This window comes from Oncorhynchus keta, chromosome 9, assembly GCF_023373465.1.
Source record: "Oncorhynchus keta strain PuntledgeMale-10-30-2019 chromosome 9, Oket_V2, whole genome shotgun sequence".
Lineage (NCBI taxonomy): Eukaryota > Metazoa > Chordata > Actinopteri > Salmoniformes > Salmonidae > Oncorhynchus > Oncorhynchus keta.
This window is the reverse complement of record NC_068429.1, coordinates 37,356,640-37,382,098: the sequence shown is the minus strand read 5'-3', so window position 1 is coordinate 37,382,098 and position 25,459 is coordinate 37,356,640. Positions and strand designations below refer to the sequence as shown.

Here is a 25,459-nt window from a genome sequence, read left to right as displayed (position 1 = left end):
TAGCAACAACAACTGCCCGAGGTACACCTGGAATGCACAATCCCTCCATCAGTGCTCAGTCTGTCCGCAATAGGCTGAGAGAGGCTGGACTGAGGGCTTGTAGGCCTGTTGTAAGGCAGGTCCTCACCAGACATCACCGGCAACAATGTCGCCTATGGGCACAAACCCACCGTCGCTGGACCAGACAGGACTGGCAAAAAGTGCTCTTCTCTGACGAGTCGCGCTTTTGTCTCACCAGGGGTGATGGTCAGATTCGCGTTTATCGTCCAAGGAATGAGCGTTACACCGAGGACTGTACTCTGGAGAGGGATCGATTTGGAGGTGGAGGATCCGTCATGGTCTGGGGCGGTGTGTCACAGCATCATCGGACTGAGCTTGTCGTCATTGCAGGCAATATAAATGCTGTGCGTTACAGGGAAGGCATCCTCCTCCCCCATGTGGTACCCTTCCTGCAGGCTCATCCTGACATGACCCTCTAGCATGACAATGCCACCAGCCATACTGCTCGTTCTGTGCGTGATTTCCTGCAAGACAGGAATGTCAGTGTTCTGCCATGGCCAGCGAAGAGCCCGGATCTCAATCCTATTGATCACGTCTGGGACCGGTTGGTTCGGAGGGTGAGGGCTAGGGCCATTACCCCCAGAAATGTCTGGGAACTTGCCTTGGTGGAAGAGTGGGGTAACATCTCACAGCAAGAACGGGCAAATCTGGTGCAGTCCATGAGGAGGAGATGCACTGCAGTACTTAATGCAGCTGGTAGCCACACCAGATACTGACTGTTACTTTTGATTTTGACCCCCCCCCCCTTTGTTCAGGGACACATTCAATTTGTTAGTCACATGTCTGTGGAACTTGTTCAGTTTGTCTTTCAGTTGTTGAATCTTATGTTCATACAAATATTTACACATGTGAAGTTTGCTGAAAATAAATGTAGTTGACAGTGAGGACGTTTCTTTTTTTGCTGAGTTTATATTGTCAGCAATGATAAACCAGCATTTTTGGAAGCTCAAACGTATACTGCCTAGTAACTGTTGAATTGGAAATAGACTTCAGAGAGGGCCATATTGATGCCCAGGTGATCTCAATGAAAATGAGTCTTAAAGGGATATGTTCATTTGTAATCCTCCAGCTGATCCTGGATAAGCCACTGTACCCCAGCTCAAACAAAGACTCTAGTGATCATACACCGGCATTGCTGTCCTTACATTTCGGTGAGATTATCCGACTAGTTTATTCCCTGTAAGAATCGTTTAGTGTCTTCTCTGGGGGGTCCTGATCCACATAATCCTGCTCTTAGGAAGATTAGTGACCAAGTAGGCATGAGTTGCACGGTGCCATTTTGAGAAAGCAGTGAGACATGGCAGTGCACCCTTATTCAGCTCATTACTGCCTTTTTCAAACCAATCAAGCCACTCATCCCAGCTCTGATAGAGTCCTCCAGCTGTAGGAGACAGCCTAGTGCCGTGTTCATTTAAATCAAATACAATAATTGTAATGGTCGGGTAACAGCCTAGTGCAGCTGTTATTGCGTGGATAGCGAAATGCTTTGAAAGTTCCTAGCTCCAGCAGTTTAAAAAAACATTTAACCAGGAAGGCTAGTTGAGAACAAGTTCTCATTTACAACTGCGACCTGGCCAAGATACAGCATAGCATTCCAACACAAACAACAACACAGTGTTACACATGGAATAAACAAACATACAGTCAATAATACAATAGAAAGAGTCTATATACAGTATGTGCAAATGAGGTAGGATAAGGGAGGTAAGGCAATAAATAGGCCATAACGGCGAAATAATTACAATATAGCAATTAAACACTGGAGTGATAGATGAGCAGAAGATGAGTGTGAATGTAGAGATACTGTGATGCAAAGGAGCAAAATAAATTAAATAACAGTATGGGGATGAGGTAGTTGGATGGGCTATTTACAGATGGGCTATGTACAGGTGCAGTGATCCGTGAGCTGCTCTGACAGCTGGTGCTTAAAGTTAGTGGAGGGAGATTTGAGCCTCCAGCTTCAGTGATTTTTGCAATTAGTTCCAGTCATTGGCCGCAGAGAACTGGAAGGAAAGGCGGCCAAAGGAGGAATTGGCTTTGGGGGTGACCAGTGAAATATACCTGCTGAAGCGTGCACTACGGATGGGTGCTGCTATGGTGATCAGTGAGCTGAGATAAGGCGGGGCTTTACCTAGCAAAGACTTAAAGATGACCTGGAGCCAGTGGGTTTGGCGACGAATATTAAGCGAGGGCCAGCCAACGAGAGAATACAGGTCGCAGTGTTGGGTAGTATATGATGCTTTGATGACAAAACGGGTGGCACTGCATCCAATTTGCTGAGTCTTAAGACTTCCGCGTATATAGCCGTATATATTCCCCCCCCCCCAAGCAGACACATCGATGGCTCTGAACGAACATTATTTGACTCTTTGCAAACTGGAATCCATTTATCCGGAGGCTGCATTCATTGTAGCTGGGGATTTTAACAAGGCTAATCTGAAAACAAGACTCCCTAAATTGTATCAGCATATCGATTGCGCAACCAGGGCTGGCAAAACCTTGGATCACTGCTATTCTAACTTCCGCGACGCATATATGGCCCTGCCCCGCCCTCCTTTTGGAAAAGCTAACCACGACTCCATTTTGTTGATCCCTGCCTACAGACAGAAACTAAAACAAGAAGCTCCCACGCTGAGGTCTGTTCAACGCTGGTCCGACCAATCTGATTCCACACTCCAAGACTGCTTCCATCACGTGGACTGGGATATGCTTCGTACTGCATCAGACAACAACATTGACGAATACGCTGATTCGGTGTGCGAGTTCATTAGAACGTGCGTTGAAGATGTCGTTCCCATAGCAACGATTAAAACATTCCCAAACCAGAAACAGTGGATTGATGGCAGCATTCGCGTGAAACTGAAAGCGCGAACCACTGCTTTTAATCAGGGCAAGGTGACCGGAAATATGACCGAATACAAACAGTGTAGCTATTCCCTCCGCAAGGCAATCAAACAAGCTAAGCGTCAGTATAGAGACAAAGTAGAATCTCAATTCAACGGCTCAGACACAAGAGGTATGTGGCAGGGTCTACAGTCAATCACGGATTACAAAATGAAAACCAGCCCCGTCACGGACCAGGATGTTTTGCTCCCAAGCAGACTAAATAACTTTTTTGCCCGCTTTGAGGACAATACAGTGCCACTGACACGGCCTGCAACCAAAACATGCGGCCTCTCCTTCACTGCAGCAGAGGTGAGTAAAACATTTAAACGTGTCAACCCTCGCAAGGCTGCAGGCCCAGACGGCACCCCAGCCGCGCCCTCAGAGCATGCGCAGACCAGCTGGCTGGTGTGTTTACGGACATATTCAATCAATCCCTATCCCAGTCTGCTGTTCCCACATGCTTCAAGAGGGCCACCATTGTTCCTCTTCCCAAGAAAGCTAAGGTATCTGAGCTAAACGACTACCGCCCCGTAGCACTCACTTCCGTCATCATGAAGTGCTTTGAGAGACTAGTCAAGGACCATATCACCTCCACCCTACCTGACACCCTAGACCCACTCCAATTTGCTTACCGCCCAAATAGGTCCACAGACGATGCAATCTCAACCACACTGCACACTGCCCTAACCCATCTGGACAAGAGGAATACCTATGTGAGAATGCTGTTCATCGACTACAGCTCGGCATTTAACACCATAGTACCCTGGGTCTCGACCCCGCCCTGTGCAACTGGGTACTGGACTTCCTGACGGGCCGCCCCCAGGTGGTGAGGGTAGGCAACAACATCTCCACCCCGCTGATCCTCAACACTGGGGCCCCACAAGGGTGCGTTCTGAGCCCTCTCCTGTACTCCCTGTTCACCCACGACTGCGTGGCCACGCACGCCTCCAACTCAATCATCAAGTTTGCGGACGACACAACAGTGGTAGGCTTGATTACCAACAACGACGAGACGGCCTACAGGGAGGGGGTGAGGGCCCTCGGAGTGTGGTGTCAGGAAAATAACCTCACACTCAACGTCAACAAAACTAAGGAGATGATTCTGGACTTCAGGAAACAGCAGAGGGAACACCCCCCTATCCACATCGATGGAACAGTAGTGGAGAGGGTAGCAAGTTAAGTTCCTCGGCATACACATCACAGACAAACTGAATTGGTCCACCCACACAGACAACATTGTGAAGAAGGCTCAGCAGCACCCCTTCAACCTCAGGAGGCTGAAGAAATTTGGCTTGTCACCAAAAGCACTCACAAACTTCTACAGATGCACAATGCACGCATCAACGGGGGCAAACTACCTGCCCTCCAGGACACCTACACCACCCGATGTTACAGGAAGGCCATAAAGATCATCAAGGACAACAACCACCCGAGCCACTGCCTGTTCACCCCGCTATCATCCAGAAGGCGAGGTCAGTACAGGTGCATCAAAGTTGGGACCGAGAGACTGAAAAACAGCTTCTATCTCACGGCCATCAGACTGTTAAACAGCCACCACTAACATTGAGTGGCTGCTGCCAACATACTGACTCAACTCCAGCCACTTTAATAATGGGAATTGATGGGAGATGTAAAAATATATCACTAGCCACTTTAAACAATGCTACCTAATATAATGTTTACATACCCTACATTATTCATCTCATATGTATACGTATATACTGTACTCTATATCATCTACTACATCTTCATGTAATACATGTATCACTAGCCACTTTAACTATGCCACTTTGTTTACATACTCATCTCATATGTATATACTGTACTCGATACCATCTACTGCATCTTGCCTATGCCGCTCTGTACCATCATATGTACTCATTCATATATCTTTATGTACATATTCTTTATCCCCTTACACTTGTGTGTATAAGACAGTAGTTTTGGAATTGTTAGCTAGATTACTTGTTGGTTTTTACTGCATTGTCGGAACTAGAAGCACAAGCACTTCGCTACACTCGCATTAACATCTGCTAACCATGTGTATGTGACAAATAAAATTGGATTTGATTTGAGTAGTGTTGTAGGCTATTTTGTAAATGACATTGCAGAAGTCAAGGATCGGTAGGATATTCCGTTTTACGAGGGTATGTTTGGCAGCATGAGTGAAGGATGCTTTGTTGCAAAATAGGAAGACAATTCTAGATTTAATTTTGGATTGGAGATGCTTAATGTGAGTCTGGAAGGATACTTTACAGTCTAACCAGACACCTAGATATTTGTAGTTGTCCACAAGTCAGAAGCATCTAGAGTAGTGATGCTGGATGGGCGGGCAGGTGCGGGCAGCGATCGGTTGAAGAGCATGCATTTAGTTTTACTTGTATTTAAGAGCAGTTGGAGGCCATGGAAGGAGAGTTGTATGGCATTGAAGCTCATCTGGAGGTTAGTTAACACAGTGTCCAAAGAAGGACCAGAAGTATACAGAATGGTGTCATCTGCGTAGAGGTGGATCAGAGAATCACCAGCAGCAGGAGCCACATCATTGATGCATACAGAGAAGAGAGTCAGCCCGAGACTCTTATTACCAGTGCAGTAATAACTAACAATGCCAAACAATACATGCAACCCCAAAAATGTAAATAAAGGAATTAAGAAATACTGAAATAGAATGAGCGATGTCAGAGTACGGAATATAAATATATACTGCATGTATATGATGGTGTGTATTGACATTATGGACCGTATATGAATAGAAAAGGTGTAAACAGCAGTCGATATATACGATGAGCCTTGACTAGAATACAGTTATACATATGAAGTGGGTAAAACAGTATGCAAACATTATTAAAGTGACCAGTTTTCAATGACTATGTACATAGGGCAGGGTTGAGTACTGGGTGTTAGCCAGCTTGCAATGGTGTAAAGTACTTAAGTAAAAATACTTTAAAGTACTACTTAAGTAGTTTTGGGGGGGTATATGTACTTTACTATTAATATTTTTGCCAACTTTTACTTCACTACATTCCTAAAGAAAATAATATACTTTTTACTCCATACGTTTTCCCTGACACCCAAAAGTACTCGTTACATTTTGACAGGAAAATTCACACCCTTATCAAGAGAATCTCCCTGGTCATTCCTTCTGCCTCTGATCTGGCGGACTCACTAAACACAAATCCTTCATATGTAAATTATGTCTGAGTGTTGGAGTATGCCCCTGGCTATCCAACAATAAAAAAAAAACATTTTAAATATAAATTGGTGCAGTCTGGTTTACTTAATATAAGGAATTAGATTTTTTTTAATACTGATACTTAAGTACATTTTAGCAATTCAATTTACTTTTGATACTTGAGTATATTTAAAACCAACTTTTACTCAAGTGACTTTTACTTGAGTCATTTTCTATTAAGGTATAGTGGGGCAAAAAAGTATTTAGTCAGCCACCAATTGTGCAAGTTCTCCCACTTAAAAAGATGAGAGAGGCCTGTAATTTTCATCATAGGTACACTTCAACTATGATAGACAAGATGAGAGACAAAAATCCAGAAAATCACATTGTAGGATTTTTTTATTAATTTATTTGCAAATTATGGTGGAAAATAAGTATTTGGTCACCTACAAACAAGCAAGAATTCTGGCTCTCACAGACCTGTAACCTCTTCTTTAAGACTGAATCTGCAATAGGTAAGCAGCATTGGTTTGAAGAAATCAACTGTGGGAGCAATTATTAGGAAATGGAAGACATACAAGACCACTGATAATCTCCTTCGATCTGGGGCTCCACGCAAGATCTCACCCTGTGGGGTCAAAATGATCACAAGAACGGTGAGCAAAAATCCAAGAACCACACGGGGGGACCTAGTGAATGACCTGCAGAGAGCTGGGACCAAAGTAACAAAGCCTACCATCAGTAACACACTACGCCGCCAGGGATTCAAATCCTGCAGTGCCAGACGTGTCCCCCTGCTTAAGCCAGTACATGTCAAGGCCCGTCTGAAGTTTGCTAGAGAGCATTTGGATGATCCAGAAGAAGATTGGAAGAATGTCAGATGAAACCAAAATATAACTTTTTGGTAAAAACTCAACTCGTCGTGTTTGGAGGACAAAGAATGCTGAGTTGCATCCAAAGAACACCATACCTACTGTGAAGCATGGGGGTGGAAACATCATGCTTTAGGGCTGTTTTTCTGCAAAGGGACCAGGACGACTGATCCGTGTAAAGGAAAGAATGAATGGGGCCATGTATCGTGAGATTTTGAGTGAAAACCTCCTTCCATCAGCAAGGGCATTGAATATGAAACGTGGCTGGGTCTTTCAGCATGACAATGATCCCAAACCCACCGCCCGGGCAACGAAGGAGTGGCTTCGTAAGAAGCATTTCAAGGTCCTGGAGTGGCCTAGCCAGTCTCCAGATCTCAACCCCATAGAAAATCTTTGGAGGGAGTTGAAAGTCCGTGTTGCCCAGCAACAGCCCCAAAACATCACTGCTCTAGAGGAGATCTGCATGGAGGAATGGGCCAAAATACCAGCAACAGTGTGTGAAAACCTTGTGAATACTTACAGAAAACGTTTGACCTCTGTCTGTCAACAAAGGGTATATAACAAAGTATTGAGATAAAATTGTGTTGTTGACCAAATACTAATTTTCCACCATAACTTGCAAATAAATTCATAAAAAATCCTACAATGTGATTTTCTGGATTTTTTTGTACATATGATGAAAATTACAGGCCTCTCATCTTTTTAAGTGGGAGAACTTGCACAATTGGTGGCTGACTAAATACTTATTTGCCTCACTGTATCTTTACTCAAGTATGACAAATGACTACTTTTCCACCACTGTCAGCTTGTAACAGTGCGTTTGTCTGTCCCTGTGAACCTCAGATTCACCGGCACAGAGAAACGCACACGCACATACAACTCACCCGTCGTTGGAGCAGGTCATAAACTCGTCCTTAATCTTTGGGTGCCAACAGCCGCTGTTCAGCATGGCAGTGTGACCCTGAAATAAAAAGACAGAAACGTAGTTAAATGGCTATAATTTGACCCAATCAGCACTGAGGAATCTGGATTTCAACAATTAACGACCAAACATCTATTTTACGGAATGGCACGTCGTGCATAGCAGCCTGATCTCACTGCTCCTAGTTAGTCCTTGGTCCTTCTCCAGAGAAAAGAGATGAACCTACAGGGAAGGAGAACCCCCCCTGACACTGAGCCACTGACCCCTAAACACCAGAGCCAGCCTGGCCCAGTGGAGCTCCCTCTGCCTCAAAACTGAGAGCTCATAGGACTGTGACCTCCAGCAGGGTTCTCCTCTGGTAAAAAAAAGCACTCACAGAAATAGCCATAACAAATAACATCTTCAAAGAGCGACTGCCCAGAGAGAGGCCCTCTTCCACCGAGAGGGCAGGGGATTTACGTGCAGCCGAGAGTTCAGACATGACATATCTCAACCTGACAGAAAGGACAGGAGTTGAGCAAAATGACATCAGTGTGTGAATTTTGGAGAGGCCTGCCTGTTAGCCCTTTTACCATGGGACTGGACACGGCCCGGCTTCCACTGTACTGTGTTCCCCTTTATCACGACTTATCAAACCGCCATTCTCTCTCATTTATAGCATTTAAATGCTATATCTCCCCATACTGTAAAATACAAGGACTGTTGAATATTCACGGATGGAGAACAAAAAAGTATTTCAACCTATACTTGTAATGCTTAGGGTACAGTCCACAAATGGTGTTGTATGTTTAGATCTTATATGGTTTTGTAAATGACTGAATTACTTCCACGTTCTGGCAAAAGGCATCAAAACAAACAGCTCCGGTCGGTCACAGTCTTTTAATTGGACTGGAGGAACTACCATTGCTATGCACCTCTGATTCCCCTGCTCTCAAACAGAACAGGAGAGGACAGCCAACTGCCAATGACTGATTAGAACCAGACTGACACACATGGGATAAACAAAACATATAGTCAATAATACAGTTGAAGAAAATCTATATACAGTGTGTGCAAATGAGGTAAGAAAGGGAGGTAAAGGCAATAAATAGGCCATGGTGGCGAAGTAATTACAATATACCAAATGGACACTAGAGTGATTGATGTGCAGAAGATGAATGTGCAAGTAGAGATACAGGGGTGCAAAGGAGAAAGATAAATAAATAAATAACAGTATGGGGATGAGGTAGTTGGACGGGCTAATTACAGATGGGCTATGTACAGGTGCAGTGATCTGTGAGCTGCTCTGACAGCTGGTGCTTAAAGTTAGTGAGGGAGGTAAGAGTCTCCAGCTTTGGTGATGTTTGCAATTCATTCCAGACATTGGCAGCAGAGAACTGGAAGGAAAGGCAGCCAAAGGAGGAATTGGCTTTGGGGGTGACTAGAGAGATATACCTGCTGGAGTACGTGCTACGGGTGGGTGCTGCTATGTTGACCAGTGAGCTGAGATAAAGCGGGGCCTTACCTACCTATCAGAGACTTGTAGATGACCTGAAGCCAGTGGGTTTGGCGACGAGTATGAAGTAAGGGCCAGCCAACGAGAGCGTACAGGTCACAGTGGTGGGTAGTATATGGGGCTTTGGTGACAAAACGGATGGCAGTGAGATGGACCGCATCCAATTTGTTGACTTGCTCTAGCGACTCCTGTGGCGGGCCGGGCACATGCATGCTGACACGGTCGACAGGTGTACGGCGTTTCCTCCGACACATTTGTGCGGCTGGCTTCCGGGTTAAGCGAGCAGTGTGTCAAGCAGCACTGCAGCATGGCCGGTCGTGTTTTGGGGGACGCACGACACTCAACCTTTGCCTCTCCCGAGTCCGCATGGGAGTTGCAGCGATGAAACAAAACTGTAACTACCAACTGGATACCACAAAATTGGAGTGAAACACGAAAAACATTTATTTTTTATTTTTATCATGGCTCTCTTGCCCCTCTGCAGCAGACATGATGAGCAGTATGTTTAGTATGTGTGTGTGTGTGTGTGTGTGTGTGTGTGTGTGAGTGAGTGAGTGACTAGTGTGTGTGTGTGTGTGTGTGTGTGTGTGTGTGTGTGTGTGTGTGTGTGTGTGTGTGTGTGTGTGTGTGTGGTGATGTAGGGATGTGAGAGAATTAGTTTTGGACACACTACATTTGCTGGGTCACCTTCAGCAGAGCTGCAGAGCTTCACTACCAAAAACCCTGCTGCCAGCAACAGCCCCAATGGAGCATTGGATCCACAGGAATGTAGAGAGACAGAGCGACACCCTACAATAGTTCTCCTACTGGGGAAGTCATCTCTATCACATCATTCTCACAGGTGTCTCAGCCACCATGCAGAACATGCTCTGCGAATGGACAATCAGCAACGGCCTTTTCGACAGCAAAAACTGTTCACCCAAGACGCATTGAACGAACGCGACCTTGGTCAGTGGTCGGTCACCACGGCATGATCTAGTTGTGAATGCCATCGTGACCCTCTCCTACTCCACTCTGACTGCTCCCAGCTGGAAGTACAGTACACATCATTACTCCCATACACAAACTAACCTGCAGCTGCAGAACATACAGTGCAGGGGTCATCCCTGACACAAAGCTAAGGTCCAGGCCTGAATGCTTGTTTGAGTGGCCACCGACAGGGGGGCTGGAAGGCCATAGTGTCCGATGGCTATATCTCTTCCCTTCTCAGTAACAGAGGAAGCACATATCAGAGAGTAGGTGGTGGATGAGTGTGTACCTTGGTGTTAGCCATGTCCACGATGTACTGGTCTCCCTTGGGACACTCCATGACCGGGAACCCGTCACGGTCCAACACCTTGGCCTGGGCATTCCCAGAAACCACCAGGATGACATCACCAGTGATGCTGTATTGCAGGGACCTAATCTGGTGGCTGAGAGGGGACACAATGGGAGAGGATGAGAAAGGCAAAGCTTTTTTACATATCATTCCCGTGGCTACCATGGGTCATTCCTTGAAATGTGTGCGGTAAGTGTCTTTGTGGGAGTTTCTGTTGAATTGGTGAGAGACATCTGCAAGGTCTGAACGTGTATGGCATCAGAGCTACAGCAATGTCATATAACAGCTTTAAATCCTGAAGCAGTTTTAGACTAAAACCTGTTACCATAGGAACCGTGACAACAGACATCACAGAGAGTTAGCGGAAACAGTCAGACGTTTGGCCCATCTGATTTGGACCAGACAGACCAACAGTGGAGATGTCTAGGTCTGGGCCTCTCTCTGTCTTGTCTCTCAGACTCAACACAATGAACAGTCTGTTAGACTGGGACAGAAGAATGTAACACACACCGAAGCTAACCTTGGCTGCACTACACATAGTTGGGTTTCTTCTTTACAGCAAGAAAAGGAGTGTAGATTTTCAAATATGAGCCCAAAGATTGGGATTTAGCTACACCAGCAACCCATTCACAATACCAATCTATGCGCTGAACTGTTACCTCCTACTCCACGCACACCACACGTGTCACGCAAACACACACACAAACACACTCACATAACCACTCTCCCAAAGTGCAGATAGCAATTCAGGTCAATATCAAACTGCATTAGCCCAGCAGGGGGTAGAGGGGCCAGCCAGGTTTCGTGCGGGGAGCTGAACGCTTAGGGAGTGGGACCATAGTGAAATAAAACTGGGTTAACATCTCTGTTCCTACCTCCAGGGTCTGGAGCACAGACAGCCATCACTACATTTCCTTCAGAGGAAGAGTCGACAACACTGACCCAATCAAGTTCTCTCATTAAGTGGAACTAACCCCTCGTTTTTAACTCTAGCGATGGAGAAACAGTGGGCTTCACACGGCTCTCCAAATACGGCCTAGTGTGTCAGTGACCGCGGAGACTATTGGACGGCTCTGTAATCAGGCTAAATGTGGCGTGGAGTTCGGCTAATAAGATTCAAGGAAAGCCCGCTCCAGCTCAGCCCATTGGTTCTCAAAACCCCTGAGAGAATGTATTCATTGATGGGTTCCACGAAACAAACATTAAATACACACAGTGATACACATGTACACAAACACATACACAAGCTCTTCCTCTCATCTGCATCCGAGTATACAGTATTTAGGTTAGGTCCATTTAATTAAAGGGAGAAGATCCATTCCTCTGACATGAGGTAGTACAGTTAACATGAGGTGCGCTGAAGCAACACAACAACATGTTTGTGCATGTGTGTGAGCATTTTGATAGCAGGGTTTCCTTAGCTGGTAATTGCAGTTTTTTTGGCCAATAAAATCAATTAAAAGCCGATAAATACAATTGTAGCAGGACAAATTGTCCCGGGGTGCATATTATGTATATCAGACTCACTAGAATATATTGAAAGAACGGGTTCAGAATATTACATTTACATTTAAGTCATTTAGCAGACGCTCTTATCCAGAGCGACTTACAAATATTAGGGATAAATTAAATAAAGCCATCTAAATTACATTCATATTCGTCTCCGTTTCAGCACCGATTGGTAGACTTAAAAATACTCTGATCTTGTCGATTATTTAGGGTTGGGAAAGTATTTATGAACCATAAAAAAAGGCTTAGAGAGCCTTTACACACTAAATATATTGGTGAATAAAAAAATACAGTGGTCCTGAAAGTTGCCATATATCAAGATCGATCGATGGGATATTGGAACAGTGTTTCCGCTGCAGTCATTTAACTGTGGCGCTGCGCCGCGGCACAATCATTGCCTCCATGGCAAAAAAAATATGTGGCGTGAAAAAAATCTGTCGTGGCGCACTTTGAACACGCTAGAACAGGCCACAAATCAGACAACCCATAGTAGAATAGTTTATCTATTTACATAGTCGGCTTGTTGTTGTGTGTTTCTATGTGAGATATTCCTCTCGAGGCGCATTTAAGTTATGAGTGCCATAGGGAGGGAAATCTGCATTCTGACAAGCAGTCAATGCACAACAATTCCTCTAATTGTGGGGAAAATAGCCGTTTAAATGGCCTTTGTTAAAAAGGCGATTCCAGCTTTCCATTCCTACTTCATTTATTTGTCAACTCCTAAATATGCTCTAACTGCAGTGTCATGGTTAAGCACCATACACCTCTGCAAATCCCTGTGAGTGCATAGGGGAGAGTGGGGCTAACTAACGGGTCAATTGTAGAGTAACTTTGATTTAAAACGCCACCCTATGAAGTGGTTTCTTGGAGAAGTACAAACAGGGAGCGTCTTACCCCGGGTGGCGGTTTACCCCAAGTTACCTAAACATATAGGCTTACACTACATTGTGTTTATGCAAGATTTTTTGGACATAAAATTCATCAATAGGATGCTAACTTGTTAAAAGATGACATTTGGGATCTAACTAATGATTAGCCCTACGGGGTAAATCCAGACAGGCAACCCCATGCTTCAGCCTATGCTGCATCAGTTGGGCTACAGGTGGTAATGCTTATTGCTAATAGCATACCTAATAATACGGACCGAAATATGGGAAATTGCCACATTCAGCTCTTCGACCCATGGTAATGTTGGAAGATTAGTGTACACAGAATTATAATAGGGAGAATAGCGTACAATAGTAGGCAACATCCATGTCTATTGCCTGCACTAACCACGGGACTGTGTGATGACACGGCCAATTAATTATTGCACCATGCGTCGGGTTCAAACTGTTACGACTTGGTCTGCTCTCCGCTACATAACCATTTAATCACCCTACATGTTTTGTTACTAATGATCCTCAGCAACAACCACACGGCCGTGACGCCGTTTACAGAGGAAGCAAACGAAGGTAATCGAAACATGTCATTAAATGGAATGATGTAGGCTATAGCAACTCAATAGAACTAACAGTAAATTGGAAGTTGAATATATGTGGTTATTAGGCATATTCACAGTCGATACTGATAGAGGCTAATACTTAACATGATACAAAATGGAAAAAGAGGAAATCTGGGTAGCCTATAATTAACAGTGGCCATCAGTGCAAGTTAAAATGCTGTACAATTTAAATGTAAAACTTTACTTTAAGTTGATTTTCTTCAGGTTGCTGCCATATGAGTGGTTTCACATTTGTCTCCAGCGATTATAAGATAAAATAGATTTAAGTGTCATTTATATTTACAATTCCCTTAGCCAAACAGATTACTCATTTATCAATAGCTCTTATCAAGTTATACACCGAGTGTAAAAAACATTAGCCCGAGACTGCCACGCGCAGCTACCCCGGGACTGTCCCGCAGAATAAATATCAGCCCACAGAGAAATGCACGAGATTGAACTGGTCGATCTGAAGGTATTCCTGGTAGATCTGCAAACTTTTCTGTAAAAATAAAAATATTTTTTTCCCCCCGTCTTGGGCTGTTGGCCGTAAGTGTACCCGATTCAGCTGCCCTGCGCGCCGGGAAGGCAACTGTTGTCATTTTGAACCATTTCACGTGTCTGACGGTACAAAGCTACAGCAAAGTTGATTCTGTGAGATTTCATAACATGTAAAACCATGACTAGAGAAGACTGTCAACGAATACAGCAAAGAGCTGTGTTTATGTTGAAGTTCTTACTCAGCACTGTCAACACTTTGTATCGCTGCAGCAGTAATGAATGAGTAGGAAAGTGTTTCTATAGGCTTGCGTTGTTAATATTAGAGGCTTGGGTCTTTTTTTTACATCAAGGAATATTTCACTTCCTTTGTTCATTGGAGTAACAACATGAATTTGTGCATGAGGCAGAAATAATGCGGTGCGACTCGAGTTTTGCCATCAGTTGGAAGACGATGTCCCTTTTTGGTCAGTGTCAGTGGAGGAAAGGGAGAGCGGAAGGATGTTGAGAGACTGACCCTGACTCTGCTGCTCTCTCCCTCTGCTGAGACTGACCATAAGATGCAGGCACCATCAGCCCGGTAAAATAAATAAATAAATGCTCATTATTTAAATGCATGCTCACTCAGGTGTGCCTCACAGGTGAATGCTATGATCCCTTATTGATGTCACCTGTTAAATCCACTTCAATCAGTGTAGATGAAGGGGAGGAGACAGGTTAAAGAAAGATTTTTAAGCCTCAAGACAATTGAGACATGGATTGTATGTGTGCCATTCAAAGGGTGAATGGGCAAGACAAAAGATTCAAGTGCCTTTGAACAGGGTATGGTAGTAGGTGCCAGTGTGTCAAGTACTGCAACGCTGCGGGGTTTTTTCACACTCAGCAGTCTCCCCTGTGCATCAAGAATGGTCCACCACCCAAAAGACATCTAGCCAACTTGACACAACTGTGGGAAGCATTGGAATCAACATGGGCCAGCATACCTGTGGAATGCTTAATACCATGTAGAGTCCATGCCCCGATGATTTGAGGCTGTTCTGAGGGCAAAAGGGGTGCAACTCAGTGTAAATTAAAGTGCATGGAGAATGGTGTTTATTTCTACCTACAAAAATTCAGTCCATGTTTTTTCCACTTGGAACCGGTAGGTTCACTAGACTTTACTCATGGTTTCCTCGCGTGTAAAGGTGTTGGAATTAAGTCAAGGTCAGAATATAGCATATCTGTAGACACCACCACACCTTCATTTATTCCATCTCCACCCCAAACAAATAGCAGGTGAATAATTTCTATTCTCATGCTTAAATTCAAGGTCAGAACAGAGAGAAAAGACTCGGGTCTGAATTCCCCCCGCAGTGAAAAGCCTACAAGGGAATACGTTTTACTATTGTAGTGGACAAATATGAGAAGAACGTTGGCGTGGCCAAATGCAGGCAACTGTGCAACTCGCTATTCAGGTAGGATGCTATTTTTTTTAACTTATTTTTTTCATATGAAAAATTTAAACAAAATATTATTGTATATCGTTGTTATTATTGTAGGCCTATTTATTTATCTAAACCAGCTCCTTAAGAATGCCGAATGTGTTTTGTGAAGTGAAGTTTGATCTGTCTTTATAATTGTGTGCCCCATATTTAGTTTAAGGTTTAAGTAGGCTTGTTGTAAAATTAATATTATTAGTCTATTGCTATCATTTGTTGGTTACGGTATGCACCAGCCTTTCTTAGTAATTGCTGCAATTGCGACCAGAGTTACTCCTATTATCTACCAATATAATGCTTATCTTAATAAAGAAAAAATATGTGGATAACAAAATTCATGAATTAGCCTCCTTCTGTACACCTATATCTGTATAGCAGACGCAGTAGCCTATCTGGCAAGGATAAAGAAATGCGTGTCGGGCATGCCGCCGGCACATCTATCTCTGGGGCTAGGCCTACGTTTCTCTTTCTTCATATATATTAATATCATACAGTGGACTCCTAAGCCTATAGGTGTATGCATGCAATGCCCTGATGCATTTATCACTCAAATCTCCGACAGCTGAACCGTGATGTGGACAACTATTGTTTAAGGAAAGTAAAAACCAAGAAGATAACTGGCTGTAAAGTTTTGCATACGCTACATATCACAAACAAGGAATAGTGTTTTTGTCATTTGTTATAAGCTTCTTTTTTTTAAAGGTAAAAATGGCTCATTTGGCCAATATCCCTCGTTTATTGATGGCTCTGGCTGCATGGGTGGACGACCTAATGGGTTACGCTCCCAATGCACTCCGTTTGATAGGCATGTGTATGTTCTAGTCTAGGTGGTGGACACACCATTCGCAGGGCTGTATTGTTCTGAAGGAATTCAGAGCTGCATCCATCCCAGCAAAGTCCCAGAAGCGCACGTCAAAGTCGTATCCCCCGGTGACCAGACGGGCTCCAGAGGGGTCCAATGCCAAGGCCGACACCTGAGGAGGGAGGGAGGGAGCAAACAGAGGTTACTTTCACCTGCCAGGGACCTTAACCACTTAACTAACACCTAGTTGCTACTGGGTTAACAGCACACCACCGAACCAGCCAGCTTAGTGCACAATGGACACAATCTTGGCTGAGGGTCCCAGTAGTTTGTCTGGATGTGCATTGCCTTGCCTTTTAACGCTAGAACCGCCATAGGCCAACGGCCACTGACATTTGATTTAGTAAATTAAAGAAATCAATCCCCCCAAAAAGCTTTGTCCTGATGCTTCCCTGACTTTTATAAATGTTTGTATTTTACACAGCTCATTTGTCAGAATTCTGAAACCACAGAGAAGTATGTAGTGCCTTTTACGTTTCTTTCACTCCTATTCCTAACTTAACCCGCAAGACAATGTGCTGTAGGATGTTGGTACCCAGCCAGGCGCTTCACAATTGAAGTTAAATTTAGGCCCAACTGAATGTTAAGGAGGGTGAAGAGGTTGATTTAATTGTGAAAAAAAATAGTGTAATGCCTCTTTATCAGCATTGGCGCTCATGTTAATAATTTGACCGTGCGCCTTGTGAGTTGATACTGTTACGGGACTGTTTTATTTACTGTAACTCTATTACTAATCAAATGTACTGTAAGGGAAATGAAATCATGCTGTGTTGTAGTAGGCCTTTAGAGTAAAGGATATGTTTCTTATTATTCTAACTAACTTCATGAGTGAGAAACAAACGACGCCAGTCAGCCTGCACAGCCGGCCATCGAAACTACACACTATACCCAAATTTCACACATAAGAGTTAACCTATAGACAGGATTACATTTTTCAATATTCTGATGAGTGACAACATGAGGCCTATCAGTTGTCAAATTGAACATGAAGAGATGGGTGCATCTTGTAATTTACAGAGGCAGGGAAAGGATCATCACTTTATTGAATCGTCCTTCAGAGTCACGTGCAGGTAAAACACTGATTTCTATATAGTATCTGAAAGAAGATATTCTGTCATTTATATTACACTTAACTTTGTCAAATAACTCTCATAATTCAAGAAGTAAAGCTCTATTTCCAAGAATATCAGTGCTGTCCATGTATTCATCACATGACCACACTCGCAGCAGCACTTCTCTGGCTACTGTGCAAAAACGAGTAACAAACTTAAAAATCTAATATGCTGTTTATTTACGCAATTCATCCTTTACAATTGTTCATGCACTGACACTTTTGTTTAGGAATACAGCAAATAATTTAACCTGGCTGACTACTAGAAATACTAATTATACTATTTAATTATAATATTCTTTCATTAATTATACTATTTCATTATACTATACTAATTCATTATACTATTATTGAATTACTCTAATAATCAAATCTACAAATAAAGTTGATCAAATGGATTTGTGTATGTGTCTGTGTGTGTGCATGTGATTGTTTGTGTGTATGTGTGCATGTGTCTGTGTGACTGGTCTAAGTCTAAGGTCATTGTAGAAATATACAAAACATATTCTTGACTCAAAACAAATGACTAGTGTGTTTTATTTTATTGATCTATTTCCACAAATAATTATTCTTGAAATTAATCCTTTATAATATATATATATATATATACACAGTTGAAGTCGGAAGTTTACATACACCTTAGCCGAATACATTTCAACTCAGTTTTTCACAATTCCTGACATTAAATCCTAATAAAAATTCCCTGTTTTAGGAAAGTTAAGATAACCACTTTATTTTAAGAATGTGAAATGTCAGAATAATAGTAGAGAGAGTGATTTCTTTCAGCATTTCAGTCTTTCATCACATTCCCTGAGGGCTAAAAGTTTACATACACTCAATTAGTATTTGGTAGCACTGCCTTTGAATTATTTAACTTGGGTCAAACGGTTCGGGTAGCCTTCCACAAGCTTCCCACAATAAGTTGGGTGTATTTTGGGCCATTCCTCCTGACAGAGCTGTAACTGAGTCAGGTTTGTAGGCCTCCTTGCCCGCATACACCTTTTCATCTCTGCACACATTTTCTATGGGATTGAGGTCAGGGCTTTGTGATGGCCACTCCAATACCTTGACTTTGTTGTCCTTAAGCCGTTTTGCCACAACTTTGGAAGTATGCTTGGTGTCATTATCCATTTGTAAGACCCATTTGCGACCAAGATTTAACTTACTGACTGATGTCTTGATGTTGCTTCAATATACCCACCTAATTTTCCATCCTCATGATGCCATCTATTTTGTAAAGTGCACCAGTCCCTCCTGCAGCAAAGCACCCCCAACATGATGCTGCCACCCCCGTGATTCACTGTTGGGATGGTTTTCTTCAACATGCACGCCTCCCCCCCTTTTTCCTCCAAACACAACAATGGTCGCTCTGGATAAGAGCGTCTGCTAAATGACTTAAATGTAAATGTAAATGTAAATGTAATGTAAATGTCATTATGGCCAAACAGTTTTATTTCTGTTTCATCCGACCAGAGGACATTTCTTCAAAAAGTATGATCTTTGTCCCCATGTGCAGTTGCAAACCGTAGTCTGGCTTTTTTATGGCGGTTTTGGAGCAGTGGCTTCTTCCTTGTTGAGCAGCCTTTCAGGTTGTGTCGATATAGGACTCGTTTTACCATTTCCTCCAGCATCTTCACAATGTCCTTTGTTGTTGCTCTGGGATTGAATTGCACTTTTTGCACCAAAGTACGTTCATCACAGAATGTGTCTCCATCCTGAGTGGTATGACGGCTGCGTGGTCCCATAGTATTTATAATTGCGTACTATTGTTTGTACAGATGAGCGGGGTACCTTCAGGCATTTGGAAATGGCTCCCAAGGATAAACCAGACTTGTGGAGATCTACATTTTTTTTCTGAGGTCTTGGCTGATTTCTTTTGATTCTCCCATGATGTCAAGCAAAGAGGCACTGAGTTTGAAGGTAGGCCTTGAAATACATCCACAGGTACACCTCCAATTGACTCAGATGATGTCAATTAGCCTATCAGAAGCTTCTAAAGCCATGACATAATTTTCTGGAATTTGCCAAACTGTTTAAAGGCAGAGTCACCTTAGTGTATGTAAACATCTTACCCACTGGAATTGTGATACAGTGAATCATAAGTAAAATAATCTGACTGTAAACAATTGTTGGAAAAATTACTTGTGTCATGCACACAGTAGATCTCCTAACCGACTTGCCAAAACTATATAATAGTTTGTTAACAAGAAGTGTGTGGAGTGGTTGAAAAACTAGTTTTAATGACTCCAACCTAAGTGTATGTAAACTTCCGACTTCAACTGTATGTATGTATGTATGTATGTATGTATGTATGTATGTATGTATGTATGTATGTATGTATGTATGTATGTATGTATATACACACACATCGGTCAAAAGTTTTAGAACATCTACTCATTCAAGCGTTTTTCTTTATTTTTACTATTTTCTACATTGTAGAATAATAGTGAAGACAAACTATGAACACATATGGAATCATGTAGAAACCCAAAAAACTGTTAAACAAATCAAAATATTTGAGATTCTTCAAAGTAGCCACCTTTTGCCTTCATAACAGCTTTGTACACTCTTGGCATTCTCTCAACCAGCTTCATGAGGAATGCTTTTCCAACAGTCATGAAGGATTTCCTACATATGCTGAGCACTTGTTGGCTGTTTTTCTTTCACTCTGCGGTCCAACTCATCCCAAACCATCTCAATTGGGTTGAGGTCGGGTGATTGTGGAGGCCAGGTCATCTGATGCAGCACTCCATCACTCTCCTTCTTGGTCAAATAGCCTTTACACAACCTGGAGGTGTGTTTGGTCATTGTGTTCAATGGTGTTCAACCTTCCCAAGTTCTCTCACGTCACCCCGCTCCTCCGCTCTCTCCACTGGCTTCCAGTTGAAGCTCGCATCCGCTACAAGACCATGGTGCTTGCCTACGGAGCTGTGAGGGGAACGGCACCTCAGTATCTCCAGGCTCTGATCAGGCCCTACACCCAAACAAGGGCACTGCGTTCATCCACCTCTGGCCTGCTCGCCTCCCTACCACTGAGGAAGTACAGTTCCCGCTCAGCCCAGTCAAAACTGTTCGCTGCTCTGGCTCCCCAATGGTGGAACACACTCCCTCACGACGCCAGGACAGCGGAGTCAATCACCACCTTCCGGAGACACCTGAAACCCCACCTCTTTAAGGAATACCTAGGATAGGATAAAGTAATCCTTCTCACCCCCCCCCCCTTAAATGATTTAGATGCACTATTGTAAAGTGGCTGTTCCACTGGATGTCATAAGGTGAATGCACCAATTTGTAAGTCGCTCTGGATAAGAGCGTCTGCTAAATGACTTAAATGTAAATGTAAATGGATTAAGGTATAGGAAGTTTCCTGGCCATGGACCCAAAATATTGATGTTTTTTTCCCCGAGCCACGTAGTTATCTCTTTTGCCTTATGGCAAGGTGCTCCATCATGCTGGAAAAGGCATTGTTCGTCACCAAACTGTTCCTGGATGGTTGGGAGAAGTTGCTCTCTGAGGATGTGTTGGTACCATTCTTTATTCATGGCTGTGTTCTTAGGCAAAATTGTGAGTGAGCCCACTCCCTTGGCTGAGAAGCAACCCCACACATGAATGGTCTCAGAATGCTTTACCATTGGCTTGACACAGGACTGATGGTAGCGCTCACCTTTTCTTCTCCGGACAAGCTTTTTTCCGGATTCCCCAAACAATCGGAAAGGGGATTCATCAGAGAAAATGACTTTACCCCAGTCCTCAGCAGTCCCTGTACCTTTTGCAGAATATCAGTCTGTCCCTGATGTTTTTCCTGAAGAGAAGTGGCTTCTTTGCTGCCATTCTTGACACCAGGCCATCCTCCAAAAGTCTTTGCCTAACTGTTCGTGCAGATGCACTCACACCTGCCTGCTGCCATTCCTGAGCATGCTCTGTACTGGTGGTGCACCAATCCTGCAGCTGAATCAACTTTAGGAGACGGTCCTGGCGCTTGCTGGACTTTCTTGGGTGCCCTGAAGCCTTCTTCTCAACAATTGAACCGCTCTCCTTGAAGTTCTTGATGAACCGATAAATGGTTGATTTAGGTGCAATCTTACTGGCAGCAAAATCCTTGCCTGTGAAGCCCTTTTCGTGCAAAGCAATGCTGACGGCACGTGTTTCCTTCCAGGTAACCATGGTTGACAGAGAAAGAACAATGATTCCAAGCACCACCCTCCTTTTGAAGCTTCCAGTCTGTTATTCGAACTCAATCAGCATGACAGAGTGATCTCCAGCCTTGTCAACACTCACACCTGTGTTAACGAGAGAATCACTGACATGATGTCAGCTGGTCCTTTTGTGGCAGGGCTGAAATGCAGCGGAAATGTTTTTGGGATGATTCAGTTCATTTGCATGGCAAAGAGGGACTTTGCAAAGAATTGCAATTCATCTGATCACTCTTCATAACATTCTGGAGTATATGCAATTTGCCATCATACAAACTGAGGCAGCAGACTTTGTGAAAATTAAAGTGTGTGTCATTCTCAAAACTTTTGGCCATGACTGTACATACAACAACAAAATATATGGGGGATTGGAAATGATGCAGACAATTACAATGATGGAAGCTACAATCTATCTGCAATATTAAAGCTGTTCTACCCCATAAACAAATAATATATGTTTATAATAGTTTATGCACTATTTATCAAGCATTGGTGCTTATGTTTGTTGCACCTTGCAGGTTGATATGCATCTGATGCATATGCTAAAGGAGACGCCCGGCAACGTTCTCTAGCGGGTACTGATAGACAAAGGCCAGGCAGTTCTATTGTTAATGAGTCCTAGGAGGGAAATATCCAAATTAATGGGTGCTATATATATTTAAACGGGCTCATGAGTGCAATGAGTAACAATGAGCAGTTTGGAATCCACTTTGGAAAGGTTATAGAACACCGCAGTTAATAAACATAGAGGGGGGGTTATAGAGAGGAAAGTTGGAAAATACTTACTGTTTTGGTGCCATGCTGCAGCGTAATCTCATGAGTGTCTGGAATCTTCTTCACTGGATTCTGAGAGAGAGAGAGGGACAGGAAGTTGCCTGTCATACATGTGTTGATGAAGGTGGAGTGGCACTGTCATACACAATATTTCAGCTTTAATGGGCTGTGATATGCTACAGGCTGGTTTTCTCCCACAGCAGGGTCCACTAGCTACACCTACACCCAATGGAAGGGCTGCGTTTGGCTTGAGGGCCGTGTTATTACCAGAGGCCGACATGTCACAGGCCACCATCCATCACATAGCCCCACGGCGGCCTCAAATCACACCTGCTCTGAGAACGCTGGGTGTCTGGCCTATATCACCCATAACATACACACAGCAAAGAGACTTTTACTACTCAGAGAGAAAGAGGGGGAGATGAGGGATAACACTTTTTTAAGGAGAAAACCATCTGGCCAAGTGTCTTTGGGCGGTGCATTTCGGTGGCCTACATACTTTGAAATTATGTATTTTTGTTATGGTATATTAGGAGGTAGTGTGAGTAAGCCAACTCTTGCTTTCCCAAGCAGTACACCAAGATTGCACTGGGTCGACTCACAATATATTATTGTGTAAAAGGGAATGATAAAGCAAGTCTCATGAAATGCTAAGAGTGTACTGGCCTCCAGTGGTATAACATAGTAAGAACACACCATGTAAATAAATATGTGGCTTCAGGACTGTAAAAAATGTTCAGTGTTACAGACTGAAATGTATAAAGATCATAATTATGAACCTATTTGGTCTGCTTATGTAAATTGTTTATTGTTGCAGACAGAAATGTATGTACTCATGTAAAGGTTTAGCAACAGTATGGGAGCAGATGTTTTTAGCCTCAAGCAAATCTACTGTAAAATGTTTAGTCGTTTCCTTGTGTCATAAGTGGAAACAGACTTACATCATCTTCATCATCCTCCATATCATCATCATCGTCGTCGTCGTCTTCATCGTCAGCTGTGCTTCCTCTGTACCCTGGTGGTAGTGGTGGCCCCACCAAGTCCTCATCATCCTCCTGAGCAGTCAGTTGTTTGGGCACTGGGGGGCCAATAAGCTCTGAGTCAGAGTCTGCGTCACTATTGCCGCTGCCACTACTGCTCTCCTCCTTCTTCCTGTTGGGTAGTATGTAATAGAGACCCATGGGTTTTAATAATCTAGCAAATTCTGCATACTGGGAATAACACTCCATTTGAAATGACCCTCCCACACAGTTAATATAACTCAGAGCATATGAAAGTCAATGGTCAGTTAGGATGGATGGGATTGTTTGTGTTACCTGGGTGCAGGGGCTCTGTCTCTCTGTTTGGAGCTTGATGCCGTGGCTGTATGGGAGCTGTCCCCAGTTTCCTCTTTCTGCCTCTCCTCTGGAGACACAGCTGAGGTTAGACACTTAAAACACACATACACTGAGTTAAAGGGCACGTAGCTATTTGTCACTAACCTAATACTTGTTGACTCCTCTCGATTGCTGTTCGTCGGGTCTGCTCAAAGATGGCATCCAGGTCAAAGGTGCGAGCTTTCTTTCCTGGAGTGAAGAGCGGAACGCTGGTGTGAAAATGCTGTACTCACCTATTAAAATACATTTCTGGTGAACATGTTGTTGACGTCAGGTTGATATGAAGACCAATGTAAGTAACACTTACCAAAGCCAGAGAATCCCATGACAGAGGCCATATCTCCATCACTCTGGTCAGACGCTAAAAGACAAGGAAAGGATTCAATCACACTAGCTGCTTCATTCATTCACTACTTTCTCTCAACATGAAATTACTACCATTGTCAATACTTAATGTTACCATTGTCACACCAAGAACTAACCAAAAATCAGACAGACTGTATACATCATTTACTGATAGACTTGACTACACTCCAGAGTGGCTATTGTATTTCACAAGCTAGCTCACATATGCACTCACCCACGCATATGTACATATTATGCAAACACATACGACACGACTTCTATTACATTGCAAAAAATATTGCAAAATGTAAATACTTTGCTAACCATACCCCCTATCGCACATGCAACTATTGTTCTTGTTTGAGTGCCTTTGTATTATATTTTCATTCCCATATTTTCATTTAATTTCTATTGGATCGTTATTGATTTTTTTTTTTTACATACATTATACTGTTGTCGCATTGTTGAGGTGAACCTGCAAGTAAGCGTCTCATTGTACTGTGTCTGTGTAGCCTGTGCATATGACACATACATTTGACTACCTAGCGCATTACAAACTGCACGAGGATACAAACTTCTGTTGGGTTGAGCTACTTTGCAGTTGAACCCGTTTAATTACGAAAACATTTCGGCGTGCTTTGTTAATTGAAAGAATAGTCGTAGCCAGAGATGCTGTAGTAGCTAACGCCAGCTAGCTACCAAACAAGCTAGCTTGCAGCAACAACAACAGGATGATTTCTCTCACATTCGTTATATTGAATAATCATGCTTGCTGCGAACATTGTCCCCTGCAACCATTTATTCGCTTAATTATAAAATTGACCCCCCCAAAAAACAGCTAATAACGTAATATTTACCGTTGCCCGTTGTGTTAGGATCCATGTTTTTTTTTTTTTTAAGTTTACTTGAACTGTGACCCGGAAGCTGCTTCAATATTTCAACAAAAGCGCCAATACTGCCAAGTAGTTGTCAATTTCTAGCTATTGATAGTATTGTCACTTCCAGTCATTGACCATTTGTGCAGATTCTGTATCTTACAAAAAAAAGAGGCATTCTTACCCTTTCTAGTACTATCAAAGTCTTTATAAAAATATATATTTTTAAA

At 43.2% G+C, this 25,459-nt stretch overlaps 1 protein-coding gene across 1 annotated transcript in view; it reads right to left on the bottom strand.

Moving 5' to 3' along the window:
* The window catches only part of LOC118387709 (WD repeat-containing protein 70), an 82,324-nt gene extending 56,922 nt beyond the window's left edge, over nt 1-25,402 (bottom strand). The window contains exons 1-9 of the mRNA XM_035776350.2: nt 25,212-25,402; nt 24,317-24,370; nt 24,115-24,198; nt 23,950-24,037; nt 23,575-23,785; nt 22,646-22,705; nt 16,534-16,667; nt 10,666-10,819; nt 7,875-7,951 (exon numbers count right to left, since the gene is read on the bottom strand). Of these exons, the coding sequence (XP_035632243.1) occupies nt 7,875-7,951; nt 10,666-10,819; nt 16,534-16,667; nt 22,646-22,705; nt 23,575-23,785; nt 23,950-24,037; nt 24,115-24,198; nt 24,317-24,370; nt 25,212-25,236 (887 nt within the window). The 5' untranslated portion in view covers nt 25,237-25,402. The remainder of the gene's footprint in view (nt 1-7,874; nt 7,952-10,665; nt 10,820-16,533; nt 16,668-22,645; nt 22,706-23,574; nt 23,786-23,949; nt 24,038-24,114; nt 24,199-24,316; nt 24,371-25,211) is intronic.
* Between the last annotated feature and the right edge of the window lie 57 nt (nt 25,403-25,459).